The sequence below is a fragment of the Prionailurus bengalensis genome, chromosome C1, assembly GCF_016509475.1.
Source record: "Prionailurus bengalensis isolate Pbe53 chromosome C1, Fcat_Pben_1.1_paternal_pri, whole genome shotgun sequence".
NCBI classification, from domain to species: Eukaryota; Metazoa; Chordata; class Mammalia; order Carnivora; family Felidae; genus Prionailurus; species Prionailurus bengalensis.
The window spans coordinates 106,206,842-106,225,136 of NC_057345.1; the positions used below are offsets into that span (position 1 = coordinate 106,206,842).

Below are 18,295 nucleotides of genomic sequence, written 5' to 3' on the forward strand. Positions count from 1 at the left end.
ACATTTAAAAAGTGGGTAAGTGTATCTGGGTCACCTAGGTGGCTCAGTCCATTGAGCATCTGACTCTTGCTTTCGGCTCAGGTCATGATCTCATGGTTCGTGAGATTGAGCCCCACATCAGGCTCTGCGCTGACAGTGAGAGCCTGCTTGGGATTCTCTCCCTATCCCTCTCCCACTCTCTTTCTTAAAATAAATAAATATTTTTTAAATAAAACAATCAATCAGAGCCCAGTCAGGAGACTAAGCTACATGGCAAGTTGTATAATTTTTTTATAATATATAACACATAATTTGAATATGTTATACCTAAATGTATGTATAATTTATAAAAAATTATTAATAATAGTGGTTAACTACTAAGATATGAGGAGAACTCTAAAGAATACCAGAATAGCCAATTTAGGGAGCAGACACTCCTTCTGTATGACAAAACGTAGTTTCATGCTAATTGTCAAGAAATATTGATAAGGGTCCAGCTTAAGTATGACAAGGCAAGGCAAAACAGGGATTTGGAGCTGAGAAGCAATAAATTCACAACTGACACAAAAGTATCTTTGAAGCTCTAATGAAAGACATAGTGAAATGCAATTTATTTTATAAAAGTTAGATTTATGCAAAATTGTGAAGTAATACTTTTTTTTAATGTTTATTTTTTAACGTAAACATGAGCCAGGGAGAGGCAGAGAGAGAGAGAATCCCAAGAAGGCCCCGTGCTGTCAGCACAGAGCCCGATGTGTGTCTTGATCATGACCTGAGCCACAGTCAAGAGTTGGATGCTCAACAGACTGAGCCACCCAGGCGCCTCAGTAATAGTTTTGGTAAATAAAGTTAGGCATGGCTGTTGCCCGATCTAATGCACTTTCGTCCCGGAGCGAAGTTGTAAGAATAGCACACAGAAACAAGGATACAAGGTTATAAACATAGTTGTTTTTTTAAGTGCATCATGAGATAAGTAAGTAATTGTTTTTAGCACAAACTGGTTGTACTACTGTTTGACATTCAGTAAGTGAAGTGTCATGTTTTTAACTGTTCCTGCAGTAGAGGTCAGTGCTATGCTTTCTCACCGTCTAGCTGATGGATAGATGCAGTGTGGTTAAGTAAAGCCCAGGCAGAGCCTCTTCCCGCAGCAGCAATAGTTTAGGGTAAGTCATACTCTGTGTCCTTACCACCTGCTGCCAAGCAGAGCTCTGTACAGCCAGCCGAGTGAGTGGGCAGCACTCCTGGGCTACTGATGCTCAGCACTGGCAGTGCCAAGAGAATGAGCAAATGTGGGGAATGTAGTGGCCCTATACCAAGCATATTACCTTAATCCCCTTTAAAGGAAAAACTTTTCTAAACCTTCCAAACTGTTAATACCACAATCATTGGTTTATATCAGTTTGTATGGGAGAGCAAAGCCGAGGTTTTGATTTAATAAAAGCCATTTTTTTTAATGTTTATTTGAGAGAGAGAGAGAGAAAGCAGGAAAGGGACAGAGAGAGGGAGAGAGAGAATCCCAAGCAGGCACCACACTGTCAGCACAGAGCCCAACCCGGGGCTCGAACCCACAAACCTTTGAGTTTATGACCTGAGCTGAAACCAAGAGTCAGATGCTTAACCAACTGAGCCACCCGGGTACCCCAGATAATAAAAGCCATTTTTAGTTCATCTCCATTTATTTTCTACACCAGACCTCATTTGCCTTTTTTACCAAAATAGGTGACCCCCATGCCTCCTCAGCAGCACACTTGGCAAATTCCACCACCTCGGTGCTGGCCACCCTTGCAGCTCTTGCTGAGGCCTCAGCCCCCCTCTCCAACTCCCACAGAGCCACAGGTAGGTAAGGGATATCTGCTGGGCAAATCACCATTTCTTCTTTGTTTCTAAATTTATTCATTGATTTTGGGAGAGAGAGGGAGGGGCATCAAGGGAGGGGGAAAGATAATCCCAAGCAAGCCCTGTGCTGTCAGCACAGAGCCTAACAAGAGGCTCGATCTCATGAACTGTGAGATCATGACTTAAGCTGAAACCAAGAATCGGACACTTAACTGACCAAGCCACCCAGACACCCTGAATCACCATTTCTTCTTTTTGTTTTCACATTTCCAGCAGATTTAATTTGCATGAAGTATAATTAGATAAATCTAGGAAAGAGGCATGTAGAGTCATTGAGCATCAGAAAGAAAAATGACTAAGCAGTATAATCAGATGGCTGAATAATCTTAGAGAATGTCTAAGTTAATTTCTTTGTATTTTTGCAGTTTCAAGTTTGTTTGCCCTGACTCCAGTTGCTTCAGATTGAAGTGTTTAGTCTTCTATTAGAAGATTATATGGGAAATACTTTATGTTATGTTTTGACTGATGCTATCATAGGATGATTCAAAATAGCAGCTTAGATATGTGTGTTTATAAAAGCGTCAAAATACATAGGACTGCTACCTCTCTCGTCATATCCTGGGTACTTCAGGGTGGCTTCCTTTTATTTTCACTGGAGATCATATTTTGGCACTTCTTTTTTTTAATTGTTTTTTTTTTTTTTAATTTTTTTTTTTCAACGTTTTTATTTATTTTTGGGACAGAGAGAGACAGAGCATGAACGGGGAGGGGCAGAGAGAGAGGGAGACACAGAATCTGAAGCTCTGTGTCAGCACAAAGCCCAATGCAGGGCTCGAACTCAAACTGTGGGATCATGACCTGAGCCGAAGTCATATGCTTAACCGACTGAGCCACCGAGACGCCCCCATATTTTGGCATTTCTAATAGAGTTGGGGCGACATATGCTGTATAGTGCCCTTCTGATATTTAAAATAAAGAGGTTTCAAGTCACTTAGTGGGAGCCAGTAGTCTATGGGGAAAAGGCTTAGAGCTCCATATAGGTAAGGGCAAATAGTCATAGGTAGGGCTAAATAGTCATGTAGGAATCTTTCTGGAGCCCTCTGGCAGAGTCTGCTCCATTATAAATGAAGGCAGATTGTTCTGATTTCTTTCTGCCATTGACATTTGGGTGTGAGAACATTCCTCCAATCCTATTTTTCCGACTGGCAGCAATCTTAAAGATCTCCATTCACACATGTATGAGTGAGTGCCATGGCAAAGGGAAAAACAATATATTTAACTTGTGTTTGTTATTTTTATTTGCTTTAAAAAAATTTTTTTTTTGATGTTTATTTATTTTTGAGAGACAGAGCATGAGCGGGGGGAGGGGCAGAGGGAGAGAGGGAGACACAGAATTGGATGCAGGCTCCAGGCTCTGAGCTATTGGCACAGAGCCCAACCCAGGGCTTGAACCCACGAACCATGAGATCATGACCTGAGCCAAAGTGGGACACTTAACCGACTGAGCCACCCAGGCGCCCTTGATTTGCTTTTTGACTGAATAAATTACTTAACTTCTCCAGGTCTCAGTCTCCTCACCTCTGGCTGAGGTTGGACGGTTGGATCAGATTATCTGTTGAGGTTCTTTCAGCTATAACATTTAACTGTGTTTTGTTTTTAAGAGATGTGAATGCTCTATTTCCATTTAACCACCTGAATGTGTTTCGTGTGGATAGTCCATACCCCATTTAGTGCAAAGTTTACCTTAGACTCTTTAGATAGAGAAATTCCATAGTGGTAAGAACTCTTTTCCCTAATAGTTACTGGGAATATTGACTAACCAAACTGAAAATCTTTTTTTTTTTTAAGTTTTATTTATTTAAGTAATCTCTACACCCAATGTGGGGCTCAAACTCACAACCCCAAGATCAAGAGTCATGCTTTTCTGACTGAGCCAGCCAGGCACAACGCCCCCCCACCCCCACTTTTTAATTACCAAACTGAATTTTAATTTTGTTTAAGTGTTTATTTATTTATTTTTGAGAGAGAGCACGTGGGGCAGAGAGAGAGGGAGACAGACAATCCAAAGCAGGCTCCGAACCGTCAGCGTAGAGCCATCAGTACAGAGCCCCACACGGGGCTTGAACTCTTGAACCATGAGATCAGAACCTGAGCCAAAGTCAGATGTTCAACTGACTGAGCCACCTAGGCGCCCCTAAATTTTACCATCTTAGCCATTTTTTTAAACATTTATTTATTTTGGGGCACCTGGGTGGCTCAGTTGGTTAAGCAACCAACTTCAGCTTAGGTCATGATATCACAGTTCGTGGGTTCAGGCACCACATCGGGCTCTGTACTGATTGCTCAGAGCCTGGAGCCTGCTTCAGATTCTGTGTCTCCTTCTCTCTCTGCTCTTCCCCCATTCACGCTTTGTCTCTCTCTCTCTCAGAAATAAATACACATTAAAAAATTTTTAACATTTTTTAATTTTATTATTATTATTATTTTTTACATTTATTTACTTTTGAGAGACAGAGTGTGAGCAGGGGAGGGGCGGAGAGAAAAGGAGACACAGAATCTGAAGTAGGCTCCAGGCTCTGAGCAAGCTGTCAGCACAGAGCCTGATGTGGGGCTTGGACCCACAAACTGTGAGATCGTGACCTGAGCCAAAATCTGACGCTCAACAGACTGAGCCACCCAGGCATCCTTTTGTTTAAGAGAGAGCATGTGAGTGTGAGTGGGGGAGTGGTAGAGAGAGGATCTGAAGCAGGCTCTGCACTGTCTGCACAAAGCCTGATGTGGGGCTTGAACCCACGAACCAAACCGTGAGATCATGACGTGAGCCGAAGTCGGATGCTTAACTGACTGAGCCACCCAGGTGCCCCATGAATATCTTGATTTAACATAATATATACAAAGCTCTTAGAAAGGTACCTGGGCTACGCTGTAAGTAGTTGGTGTTAGTTGCTATTAATATTATTGTTTATCTGTCAGATGGGAGAAGCCACCTACCATTTGTGTCTATCAGACCTCTTCAGTGCTTTGACTACTTATTATTGTTAATTCAGTATTAAATACCTCCATTTTCTTACAGAAATAGATATACTCTAATTTATAATTATTTTTCTAAGTTCCATAGATTTATTTAGACTTTCAAGATGCTTTCTGAGAAAAGAATTCCATGATCAGATACGCTGGGGAAACTCAGCATATCTTACCCCTATTGGAGAATCACAGTGCTCATTAGCCTGTTGGGGTTTCTAATACTTCTTACAAAACAAACAAAAAATTTAAGCATTTTTAAACTGGCATTTTGAAAATACATTTCTGCATAGGGCCCATCCTTAGTGAAAGCTATTAACATCTCAATGAAGACATTTTAGAAAATACTGTTCTAAAGCATTCACTATTTTCTTTTCTCCTCTGACTTAGCATTGTTCACAAAAGCTTGCTTTAGAAACTGTTGAATCTAACTTCTTTTTTTAAGTTTTCCTATCCCTGATATTTATTATCAATTTCAAGGAGGCTGAAATTGTTAAACTCCTGTTTTTTAAAAAGCTGAAATTTCAAATTCACTTTTGTCATCTCTAGCTAATTCAGAGGAAATCATAGAGGGAGATTCCATTGACTCATCAATCCAGCAAGTGGTGGGGAGTGGAGGCCAAAGGGTCATCACCATAGTGACTGATGGAGTCCCTCTGGGTAATATCCAAACTGCAGCCCCTGCCGGAAGCATTGGCCAGCCATTTATTGTAACTGTGCAAGATGGACAGCAAGGTGAGTTATCCCATTTAGGCAAATGTGTATTAAAAGATATTTTACACACTCCACATTCTTCTGAAAATGAGGCATTAAAGCAAGTAGTGGGACTAGGAGAATGCCAGATGCCAGATGGGGCAAAGATGCTCCAAGATAGAAAAAGAAACAGAAATCAGGCTGGGAAAGCCTGATTTCCCTAATATATATAAAACTTGTGAGTAAAAGCCAATAATCTGATAGAAAAGAGGAAATAATATGAACCAATAGTTCATAGAAAATACTAATAGGTCTTAAAATATGGAAATGTGTTCAACCTATTTCATATATAGCAAGAGAAATGCAATTTAACATTGTACTGAGATACCATTATTATACTGTATTGTCAAAAGTGTGGGGAACTAGGCACTTTTTAATTTTTTTTTTTAATGTTTATTTTTCAGAGTGGGGGCGTGAGCAGGGGAGGGGCATAGAGCAAGAGAGACAGAGGATTGAAGTGGGCTCTGCAGTGACAGCACAGAGCCCAATGTGGGGCTCAAACTCACAAACCGTGAGATCATGACCTGAGCCAAAGTCAAGACGCCTAACCAACTGAGCCACCCAGGCGCCCCAAAATAGACACTCTTATAAATCACTGGCTGACTCAGTTGGCGGAGCATGGGACTCTTGATCTCGGAGTTGTAACTTTGAGCCCCATGTTGGGTGTAGAGAATACTTGATCTTAAAAAAAAAAAAATCACTGGTTAGAGTGTAAATTAATGTATTCTTTAAAGAACAGTTTGCAATATCTGTCAGTACTAGATACACATACCTTTTGGCTAAAAAGTTGTTTTCTAAGAATTTATATTCACACACAGAAGTGAAATATATACTAAGTTATTAATTACAGCATTATTTGTAATCATCAAAGATTAAAAAGAACCTAATTTGATGGTAGCTATATTTGTAGTGAGCATAACGTAATGCATAGAAAAGTTGAATCACTGTGTTGTATACCTGAAACTGATATAACATTATGTGTCAACTATACTCAAATAAAACATTTTTTCTTTTTTTTTTTCTTTTTAAATTAGGCTTCACAAGTAGCACAGAGCCCAACACGGGGCTTGAGCTCACAATCCTGAGATAAAGACCTGAGCTGAGATCAAGAGTCAGATGCTTGGGGCAAATGGGTAGCTCAGTCACGTCCACTCCTGGTTTCGGCGTGGGTCATGATCTCACAGTTCATCGGATCAAACCCAAGTCAGGCTCTGAGCACAGTGTGGAGCCTACTTGGGATTCTCTCTCCCCCTCTCTCTGCCCTTCCCCCATGTGTTCTCTCTCTCTCTCAAAATAAATAATTATTTACATAAAAAAAAGAGTTGGATGCTTAACCAACTGACCCACCCAGGTGCCCCTAAATAAAAATAAATGTGTGTATTTATTTATTTATTTATTTACTTATTTATTTTTAATGTTCATTTATTTATTTTGAGAGAGAGCACAAGTGGGGAAGGGGCAGAGAGAGGGAGAGAGAGAATCCCAAGCAGGCTCCACTTTGTCAGCACAGAGCCCAACTTGGGGCTTGATCACAACCCACGATATGATGACCTGAGCCAAAATCAAGAGTTGGAGGCTTAACCAACTGAGCTATCCAGATGCCCCTAAATAAAAAAAAAAATTTTTTTTTTTAATTTTTTGACATTTATTTATTTTTGAGACAGAGAGAGAGAGAGCATGAATAGGGGAGGGTCAGAGAAAGAGGGAGACACAGAATCCAAAACAGGCTCCAGGCTCCGAGCCGTCAGCCCAGAGCCCGACGTGGGGCTCGAACCCACGGACCGTGAGATCATGACCTGAGCGAAGTCGGACGCTTAACCGACTGAGCCACCCAGGCGCCCCAAAAAAAATTTTTTTTAATGAAAATGAAAAATTAAAACAACCTAAGTATACATCAATAGGGAACTGGATAAAGAAATTGTTACACCCACACTTTGAAATACTATGCAGCTATTTAAAAACAATGAGGAAATGCCTTATATACTAGCATGATCTTATCTCTAAACTATATTGTGAAGTTACAAGAGCAAGATGCAGGACAGTATAGAATATGCTGCATTTGTATTTTTTAAAAAGAGGGAGATATATGTATTTTTGCTAATGTATTTGTAGACTTAGACCATCTCTGGAAGAACATTCAAGAATAACATTGAAAACGTTGATTGCCTGCTGAGACAGTACGTGGGGATGGATGGGAGGCTTTTCACTATATATACTCTTATAGTTTTAGTTTTTGAACCATGTGAATGTATTACTTATTCAAGAAATATATCTGTAAATTATTTTTTGAAAAGAAAGAAACTAATCACACAACTTCATTCTTTAAAAATATTGGAGTTTAGGGGCTCAGTCAGTTGAGCGTCAGACTCTTGATCGCAGGGTCGTGAGTTCAAGCCCCACAGTGGGCTCTGTGCTGGGAGTGAAGCCTACTTTAAAAAAAAGAAAAATGGGGGTTCCTGGGTGGCTCAGTTGCTTAAGCATCCTACTTCAGCTCAGGTCATGATTTCACGGTTTGTGAGTTCGAGCCCCATATCAGGCTCTGTGCTAATAGCTCAGAGCCTGGAGCTGGCTTCAGATTCTATGTCTCCCTCTCTCTCTGCCCTTCCCCCGCTCACACTCTATCTCTCTCTCAAAAATAAATAAACATTTAAAAAAAAATTTTTTTTAATTGGAGTTTGAAAAGAGGAGGGTTGGTTTATTGAATCTGAGTCACCAAAATTTTCACTTGGCCTAATAATGATGGGGATTTTATAATTTTCAAACTTTAAATTGGTGGATCTTTGCAGTATAGGAAGAAAGAGTAGGAATTAAACCTTTATAATCCAAGTTTTGGTATCATAAATTCTTAATGGTTTTATTTGGAAATATATTATTGATGTTTTTGTGAACATAATTATCACTTAATGCTTTGGGGGCTTCATTGGGTAGGTGAGAGACTCTGCTTATAATGGAGTTAAATGAGAATGGAGTTGTTTCAAAGAGAAAAAAATTGAGGTTTTGCCTGGATGAACTACACTGCTTTTTACAAATGTATTAACCAGGCACACAGAAGGACAGAAGGACAGCTGAGATTTTGTGAATTATCTGCAGAAAGTTTTAAAACCCAGACTAAAGTTCCTTTTCCATTTAGCTGATATCTAAGCTGTTTTCTATTGCCATCAATTGATGAGTACCCACAGAATACAAGCTAATTTTTATTTTATTTTATTTTACTTCTTTGAGAGAGATGGGGGAGCACAAGTGAGAGAGTGCGGGCAGAGAGAGAGAGAATCTCACGAGAGGCAGAGAGGGAAAGAGGATGGGAGAGAAAGAGAGAGAGAGAGAGAGAGAGAAGCAGGGCTCACCCAAAACAGGGCTCGTGTTTTACCCGAAGTGTGGCTCGAGCTCACCCAGTGTGGGACTTGAACTCCTAAACTGTGAAATCATAAGCTGAGCTGAAGTCAGATGCTTCACAACTGAGCCATGCAAGCACCTCACAAGCTAATTTTTAAATCAACCAAACCAAATAACTAGATAAATCTTCAGTTTTAAACAAAAATCATAAGGTACCCTAAAACCTAAATAGAATTTTAAGCTTTTGTATTTTGTGATCATTGTAGATTTATGTACAAGTGTAAGAAATAAACAGAGAAATCGAGTGTACCTATCACCCAGTTTCCCCCATTGGTAACATTTTGCAGTAGTGCTTTAACATAGAAAATTGACATTGATACAGTTTACCAACCTTACTGAGATTTTTCCAATTTTATATGCATTAATTTGTGTATATACTTAGCTCTATGCAGGATAATACATGTGTAGATTTTTTCTAGGATGACCACAGTCAGGACAGAGAACAGTTCAATCACAAGGATCCCTTGTGCTACTTTTATGTCCACAGCCCTCTCCCTTCCCACCCCATTCCTAACCCCTGGCAACCACTAACTCATTTGTTTTCTACCTCTATACTTTTGTCATTCCAAGAACATTATAGGGGCGCCTGGGTGGCTCAGTCAGTTAAGCGTCCAACTCTTGGTCTCGCAGTTCATGAGTCCAAGCCCCACATTACACTGAGAGTGTGGAGTCTGCTTGACATTCTCTCTCTCTCCCTCTCTCTGCCCCTCTCCCACTTGCTCTGTCTCTCTCTAAATTAATTAATTTAAAAAAATATATAAATGGAATCATGTAATATATAACGTTTTGAGATTGGGTTTTTTTCTCTCAGCATAATTCCCTTAAGAGCTATCCAAGTTGCTGTTTGTATCAGTAGTTCATTCCTTTTTATTGCTAAGTAGTATCCATGGTATGGAGTTTAACCACTCATTGAAGGACATTTAAGTGTGTTGCTAGTTTTGGACTATCTATGAATAAAGCTGTTATGACCAATACTGTACAGGATTTATGGGAACATAAATTTTCAGTTCTCTGGGATAAATGCCCAAAAGTGCAGTTGCTGGGTTGCATGCTAAGTGCATGTTTAGTTTTGTAAGAAACTGCCAAACTGTTTCTTAGAGTGACTGTACAGTGTTACATTCCCACCAGCAATTTATGAATAATCCAGTTTTTCTACATCGTCGTCAGTATCTGGTATTATTAAAATTCTAGCCATACTGATAGATGTGTAGTGCAGGATGTGTGTTTTGACCCTTCACTCACTTATCTATAAATATCTAAGCAAATTAGATACAGTGAATGGCCAGCTGCTTTCATGTGAAGTTTCTCAAAAATCTTATGTAAAGACATCAGGCCTTCTTTAGACAAATCACTCCTAAAGAATTGTAAGGCGGGGTGCCTGGGGGCTCAGTCGGTTAAGTATCTGACCTTGGCTCAGGTCATGATCTCACCATTTGTGAGTTCAAGCCCCACATCGGGCTCTGTGCTGAGAGCTCAGAGCCGGAAGCCTGCTTCAGATTCTGTGTCTCTCTCTCTCTCTCTCTGCCCCTCCCACCCACTCTCTCAAAAATAAATAAACATTTAAAAAAACAAAAGCAAAGAATTGTAAGCTTCTCAGCCATAGCTTCTAACCTAGAGTGAGACATCTTTATATAAGAGCCTCAGACCTAGTTGTTGATTGCATGGCTTCCAGATTTGCCTCTCTAATCCTTTCTGTGTAAGGCTGTGCTTTACCTGTTGATTCTAAAATCCAAAGAGATATGAACAATAAGATTTCAGATAACATCTTGCAGTTTATTTTCTAATTTAAAGCAAGCAGTAGGAGTCAGTGAGGCGCCTGTCAGTGTGGAGCCCGCTTGGGATTCTTTCTCCCTCTCTCTCTGCCCTTCCCCTGCTTGCGCGCTCTCTCTCTCTCTCTCTCTCTCTCTCTCTCAAAAGAAATTTAAAAAATTTAAAAAAACAAACTTGAAAGTAGGCAAAACCTCTTTGTTTTACTATGTATTCATTATCTCCAATTGGTGTCCTTTGGCTTGTAGTTCTAACTGTACCTGCTGGTCAGGTTGCAGAAGAGACTGTAATTGAAGAAGAAGAGGAAGAAGAAGCAGAGAAGTTGCCCCTGACTAAGAAACCAAGGATAGAAGAGATGACAAACAGTGGGGAGGAAAGCAAGGTAACGTGTTTAGGAGTGGTAGAGAGAAGAGACAGGAAATACTCAAAAGGCAAACTTGGAAGAAGGCCTGGACCCTTCTTTATATATTTAAAAAAAATTTTTTTTTAATGTTTATTTATTATTGAGAGAGACAGAGCATGACTGGGGGAGGGGCAGAGAGAGAGGGAGACACAGAATCCGAATAAGACTCTAGGCTCTGAGCTGTCAGGACAGAGCCCGACGTGGAGCTGGAACTCACAAACTGTGAGATCACGACCTGAGCCGAAGTCGGACGCTTAACTGACTGAGCCACCCCGGTGCCCCCCTTGTTTATATTTTTGTCTACTCTCTGGATGACCAGGGATCAGGAATTCTTACCTGGCGGTGATGCGGTTTCCTTTTACAGGAGGGCACCGAAAGAGAGCTCCTACAGCAGCAGCTCCAGGAGGCCAATCGAAGAGCTCAGGAGTACCGACACCAGCTCCTAAAGAAAGAGCAGGAGGCAGAACAGTACCGCCTCAAGCTAGAGGCCATGGCCCGACAGCAGCCCAACGGAGTTGATTTCACCATGGTCGAAGAGGTGGCGGAGGTAGATGCCGTGGTGGTTACGGAGGGAGAGTTGAAAGAGAGAGATGCGGGAGTGACCTCGGGGGCCACAGGGACGACAGGGCCGCATGCGGGAGTTTCCATAGAAACTGTTTCATCTTAACATGCGAGGGCCACAACTTGGACTGTGTCCGTCTTTTTCCTCTTTTTAAAAGAAAATACAGAGGACTCACATTGTGTAATCATGTCCTAAAGAAGAAAGGATGTCCTAAAGAAGAAAACTATAGCAGGGCACAGTGCTTGGACTCAGGAAGGCTTGCTATGCAACTGGAAAATGCCAAATCAGGGGAATACTTCTTCTGGGGGACCTAAAGAATAAGGACCAAATTTCCAGCTCCCATCATCACTGCTTTAAGCTTAGAGGTAAAAGAGTGCTGGATATTGTGGGTTGATTGTTTTTTAAACAACTGATTTTCTGTCAGAAGATTTTAAGATAACATTCCTAGTATGAACACACACAGGGCCTTTAATAATCGTACCATCAGGTGACCTTATAATATGCCTTAGATCGATGTGTACCTGGTAGAGAAGGAAACTAACTGGGAGGGGGGTTAGAAGCAAGCTTTTGGGAAGAGAAAGAGATCTATTCCACTTCCAAAGGAGCAGGCATTCCCTTCTGTCCTGAGCTCACTTCACTGAAAAGAAATTGGTAATTGCCTCACTAACTCTGCATCCATTATGTGTCCATAATTCAGATGCCAGTTTAAGAAACTGAAGTGGAATATTTAAAAACTGGAAAGGAAAGAGAACTTGTTTACGTGGGAGAAGTGTATATCAATCCAAAATCCTCCAGGCTGTGCTTCCACAATGCTGGAAGGTGGCCAGAAAGAGCTTGTGGGGTTATGAAACAATCTGGTCTCAAGATCCAAACTTTGCTCTGGCTGGATTTTATAAAATCACCATCAGGAGGGTAGTCTGTTGCTAGAACAACTTGCTTCCAAACACTTATTTATATAATACCAAGGTTTAATATCAACTTTTTAATTTTATAAAATTGTGTGGCGTTTTCTAAGTGTGCCTTTCTGTGGAGTTTACGTGGTATCCTCTTAATTGCAAAAGAAGTCAGGGGACAGGTGAGTGCTGAGGGTGTTGTTGGAATTTTATGTTTCACTTCGGATGAGTAACTTGTTCTGTTTCCTTAAGGTCGGGCCCTGCACACAGCTTTCGTGCCTTATAGGTGCTCGGTGTGTGATGGCAAAGGGAGTAAAAATCAGCAGTGTCATAAAGTAAGGAGCCAGAACTTTTAGCCTGATAACTTCGTCTGCCTGACTCCCTTCTCTACCGCTATGCCTGCTCCCTCTGCCTAGACACTACTGGAAAGTGTTTCATTGCTGGGTTTTCTTCGTGTGCCAGTTTGGAGTTTTTTCAAAAGAAAGGGAGGATGGCTGGAGAGAGAGAGGTTGTGGAGAGGTTACATTACAGAAGTTACTGCTTTTGAAATTGGGCCCTCATCATTCTTGACCTGCTTGCTTGCTTTATTGTAAATTAGAAGAAGAAACCAGGGGGAGATGTGCCAAGTAAACATTTGAATGACTGTTTAGAATACGGTTTTCTTAATTAGCGATCATGGGGAAAACATACATTTTTAATCTGGAATAAAACTTGACAGTTAACATGGCTCTATTTACCTTGATTAGTGAAGTAATTTGCTGCAGTTTTCCAGAGGTGCAGAATCACTTGGGGCTCAAAATAGACTGAAAACATAACTCCCCAAACCAGATTTAGCAAACAGAATTGGCTAGTAGAGGCTTATAGGCAAAAATACCAGTTTTGAAATGAGTCTTGGCTACTGGCCACCATAAAACTAGGTTTTCTCCGGGGACTTGAGAGATTACTCTGGGTTTGGGGGGGTGGGGGAGGGTGGCTGATGAAACGCAGTGGAGGAGCGTAGGTAAGGGTGAGGGGACAATTGTGCCTTCTGCTGCCAAATCATCCTTTTTTTGTGTGTGTGTGATGTTTTTCTTTTTTCTGAGTCCCTTTGTGAACCAGGTGCTAACAATAAGCTGCTATTGTGTGCCTTTTCAGAGCCTTAGCTTAACAACAGAGATAAAGATAGAGGGTCATTTTAGGTATGATTTCCTAATGTTCTTTGTGTATATATTGACTTTAATTCTTTTTTTTTTTTTTTTTTTTCCTTTCCTGTTAAGGGGGTGGAGGTTAACTCTGCAGACGATATCCAGGCCCAGCCGCCTCACTCTTTGGGGTTGCTTCTGATTGGGGACAGGAGTTGCCATCCAACACTCCCTGCTGAGCATAGCTCCTTACTGCTTTGGGGAACTGTTTAGAAATTCTTACTATTCTCTTTCTGCAGGAGGCTGTCATTCTCACCTAGAAAAATCTTTACTACAGTCCAAGTCATTTTTGATGATGGGGTCTCTGAGATAGGGAGTTGGGATAGGGAAAGAGAAAAGAGACATGTCTGGAAAGGGGTGGGTAGCAAAAAGGTATTTGTTGTTATTTACTTGAAATACACCATTTAGCATCCCTAGGAAAAGAAATAGGATTTCGTCTCCACTTTGTATTGCCTTGAAGAGAATGGTAGGTCAGGATCGCTTGAAGTAGTTAGAAGTTAAATATTAAATGCATTAATGGCAGTACCATTTTATGATTTAGCATATCCTTCTGGATCAGCAATGGATGTTGGGAAAATGTTGCTAGATTCTTCTGGGTTGGTGGATTCACCTGGTTTATTGGCAAGATTGGATTACAGAGAATCAAATAACATACAGGTGGTTCAGAGTTGGTGCTTAAGCCGAGAAACCTGGAACTTAGGATGATTGCCTACCTTAAAATAAAGCTGCTTTAACAATATCAGTATTAATATATGAATTTTAGGCTCTACATTTGATTTTGCTCATAAGCCTTCCCCCAAGAGAGAAAGAAAAAAATGTTAATATTTCTGTTCTTGTTCCTGGCTTCAGGGAAATTACTTATAAATATATAAATGAACGTTCCCTTCCTATCACTACCTCTGTGGGATCTCTTAATTGTAATGCCAGAGTTGAGGTCTCTTAATGGAAGTATGGGAGAACTTGACTGTAGGATTTCTGTGTTTTGAACCCAGAGCCTTAAAAGATGTTCTTTTTCTCTGTCAGAGCTCTGTGTAGTTATTTTTGGCTTTGCCTTTCCCCCCGTCTTCAGCCTTACCATTGCATTATTAACATTTTTGTGTCTGCTCAGTAGTGTTAGAAATCTATGGCATACAAAATGACTTCTTTATATTGATGTAAGAGAAATGAATTTACCAGAGGGTTCTGTGACCAGGGCATTTTTAATACTCCTTTGTTGGGTGTGTATCACTGTGTACATTTATAAATACATACAGATTTTCCCACTTTTCTCTTTGTTTATTTGAGGTTCAACTCTAAAGTACCTGGTGTAACCTGGAAATATTTTCATTTCATTAAACACATTAGAGAGGGTTTCTGTGGCTTCACTAAAGGGGCTGAAGAAGAAAAAGCCTTCTTTTGGCCCTTCTCTGAGACTCTGTAACAGGCATAATGAGAAACCTGAGGAGTCATGCCCCAGGGAAAACCAATCTCTGGCTTTACAGAGATTTGTTTAGCATGTGGTGTGATGACACCATGTAAGCCAAACAGCTCAGAGTGGTGTCCAGGGTAAAGAGGGAGCCACCCTTCCGCAGAGCAAGCCCCTGTATCCACTCCTATGGCAGCAGGTAGGCGTGCTGACTGGCACCTGTAAAACCCCTGACACCTCTGTACAAGGAAGAACCCTGGATAAGGGCCATGGCGCAGGATACCTGCTTTCCCAGTTTAGAAATCTCATCCTTTTGAGAAAGCATCATTTTGAGAAAATGTGTATGGCTGTCTCCTCACAAACATCATTATAGACTTCCAGAGCTAGAGGACTTCAGGCAGATACTGACCTCTTCCCAGAAGTTGAATAGGAATCAGTTTTTATCCAGATTTGCTGGGGAATGGTCTCCTGTTCTCTACTGCTTGTGCAGACATCTCTGTATGGCCAGAAAAGGAGCTTCAGAATGGAATATATGTCAAGACCACTTATATGCTATTCTGGGCTCTTATCGATCTCCATTTTATGTGATGGCTATTTTCTGACTTAGTACCCTCTTTCCCATGCCAATATGTTTAACAAGAGACCAGGAGCAAGAAGGATGTGAGTTTGAATTAAGTAGTTTTGAGCCTCTTGTACTTTTTTTTTTCTTCTTGGAGCTTCTTTAGGATTAGTGGGTGGGGTGACATTCCTAGACTCTACAGTAGCAGTTTGGCTTGTTAGTGGCAGGAAGTTGTGATTTCCTATCTCTCTCTCCTCCCCCTTCCCCTCTAACTTCTTCTGCTTCTGTGACCCCATTGGTCTTATCTCATTGAGTCTTTCCCAGGCATTAATAATTAATAGGTCGTTTCTAATCTCTGGGCCTTGTCCTTCCTCTTTCCACTCCCCTCCTTCCCTATTACATATTTTCTGTTCATTCTGAAATGGTTTGTTTTTGACAGTTAATCTAGGTCACAGCCTATACCTCGTGCTTCCCTTCCCAGTTGCTTTCAGGCATCTTGGTCTATCAGCAGTAAAGGACGGATAGCAGCTCCCTTCTCTGGCTTTGTCCTGTGTACTGTCCTTCTGCCAAGGTCATTTATGTTAGTGGAGAAGAGAAAGAGGGTGGGTGGGGTGCCTAGATTCTTCTGAAAATGTCCTCAGTTTTTCAGGTTTTCTGACAGCTTTATGTACAGTATGTTTTAGGAAAGCTTAAATATACTTCTCTTTATTTAGGATTTTAATAGGGTTTGATTTTGATGAGGAGGATTGTGTGTATGTGTGTGTGGGTGAGCCTTTGTGTGTATATGTACCTATACAGATCTATATTATATATACAATTTTTGTACTATCATTTAAAGTAAAGATGTTTCTTAATAAAATGTCAAAGTCTTACCATTTCAGGGTGTCACTGAAGTTTTTTCCATCTCCTGGGCAAAAATTGCATCTCGTTCCTGATCACAGATAAATTCCAATAGGAAGTGTTCTCTGTCTGAGCTAATGAAGGCAGAGCAGGGGGAGGGTGTGGGAGGGTCTTCTTTCCCCTGTTGGGGTCTCTTGTAAGCCATTCACAGCCTCTGCATTTTCCTTATCTAGCTACTCCTCAGCTGGTATTCTTAACAGGCAGAGCAACTGGAGGTAAATGAGAATGGAGAGAGCTTTTGACTGGCTTGTTAGACTTACGTCTTTCTCCCTTCTGTCATCCCCCCACTCCCTTCCCTAGAAGCAAACAACCAGGACGAGAGCACAGGAGCTGAAGGAGATGACTCTGTGTCTTGTGTGGGAGTAAAGTCAACACGAAGATATGAGGTGGAGGGAGAACATGAGGTTCAAGAAGGCTTGGAAATAGATTTGCTCTGCTGGCTTCTCAGCCATTCTTAGTTAATAAGGTGCTGTTTTGCTATCTCAGTCCAATACAGCATACATTTATTAAGTAAATACAAGTAGCATCCTGGTTGTGGCTCAACCCCCACTAGTATCCAGGGCTGAAGAGACCCATCTGGCTGGCTAGAGGGGGTCCCCATCCAGGGTACAGTGTTCTCAAAGCTGCTCCATTGGCAGAAAGGGTGCCTTTTGTTTTTCTTCAAAAAAAAATTTTTTTTTTAATTTGAGAGAGCCAGGGAGAGGATCAGAGAGAGAGAGGGAGAGCGTAAGAGAGAGAATCTTTTTTTTTTTAAGTTTACTCTTCTTTATTTTTATTTATTTATTTTTTTAACATGAAATTTATTGTCAGATTGGTTTCCATACAACACCCAGTGCTCATCCCAAACGGTGCCCTCCTCAGTACCCATCACCCACCCTCCCCTCCCTCCCACCCCCCATCAACCCTGTTTGTTGTGAGAGAGAGAATCTTAAGCAGCCTCTACGCTCAGCTCACAGCCCAACCTAGGGCTCAATCTCACAACCGTGAGATCATGAACTGAGCAGAAATCAAGAGTCAGTCACTTAACGGACTGAGCCACCCCAGAGCCCCAAGGATGCCTTTCTTAAATAAAGGAGGATAATACTAAAGCCAAGGACATATAAGCATCTGTGCTCAACAAGTAGAACCTCCAAGGCAAGGCTCCAAGTCAGTATTCAGGAAATTGAACACTACCATGTACTAGGTTGCATGTAGGTAATTGCTTTTTGATGTGTGTGTGTGTGTGTGTGTGTGTGTGTGTGTGTGTGTGTGTATGGTCAAAAACCCTGTGTACATATTAATTATAAGGTACATCTGGTAGCATACCTCATAAATGTGTATACAGCCTTTGTTCTGCTGAGAGAAAAAGAGCAGGAACTTGAGGCTTGAGAAACAAAGAACTAAAAGTCTTGCTGAATTCAAATCCTAGTGTGAGAAATCAGGAGCATGGGAAGGTTGGAAGGGAATTGGAGAGATGGGAACCTGGAGTTCTCTGAAGGGTAATATTCTTAAAGGATGGGAAAAAACCATGAATTACAGCAACTTTCCTAAGATTTCCTCTGTGAAAATGAGCCCCCTACTCCAAGAAGATCAGTAAGTAGAAAATACGAGAGAAAGTCGCAGTGGGAGCAACTTAGTGAAAACCACAGCTATGTACGGTTTGT

The 18,295-nt window shown here is 41.1% G+C and overlaps 1 protein-coding gene across 5 annotated transcripts in view; it reads left to right on the forward strand.

Annotated features, from left to right (window-relative positions):
• GABPB2 (GA binding protein transcription factor subunit beta 2) overlaps positions 1 to 16,629 on the forward strand; it is a 36,693-nt gene extending 20,064 nt beyond the window's left edge. For 3 of the 5 annotated variants that reach the window (XM_043576227.1, XM_043576226.1, XM_043576229.1), the window contains 4 exons: positions 1,699 to 1,815; positions 5,386 to 5,571; positions 10,998 to 11,131; positions 11,517 to 16,629. In XM_043576227.1, coding sequence (XP_043432162.1) covers positions 1,699 to 1,815; positions 5,386 to 5,571; positions 10,998 to 11,131; positions 11,517 to 11,819 — 740 coding nt within the window. In that variant the 3' untranslated portion in view covers positions 11,820 to 16,629. The remainder of the gene's footprint in view (positions 1 to 1,698; positions 1,816 to 5,385; positions 5,572 to 10,997; positions 11,132 to 11,516) is intronic. The other 2 variants (XM_043576228.1, XM_043576230.1) reach the window with 1 other exon arrangement.
• Positions 16,630 to 18,295: the final 1,666 nt, after the last annotated feature.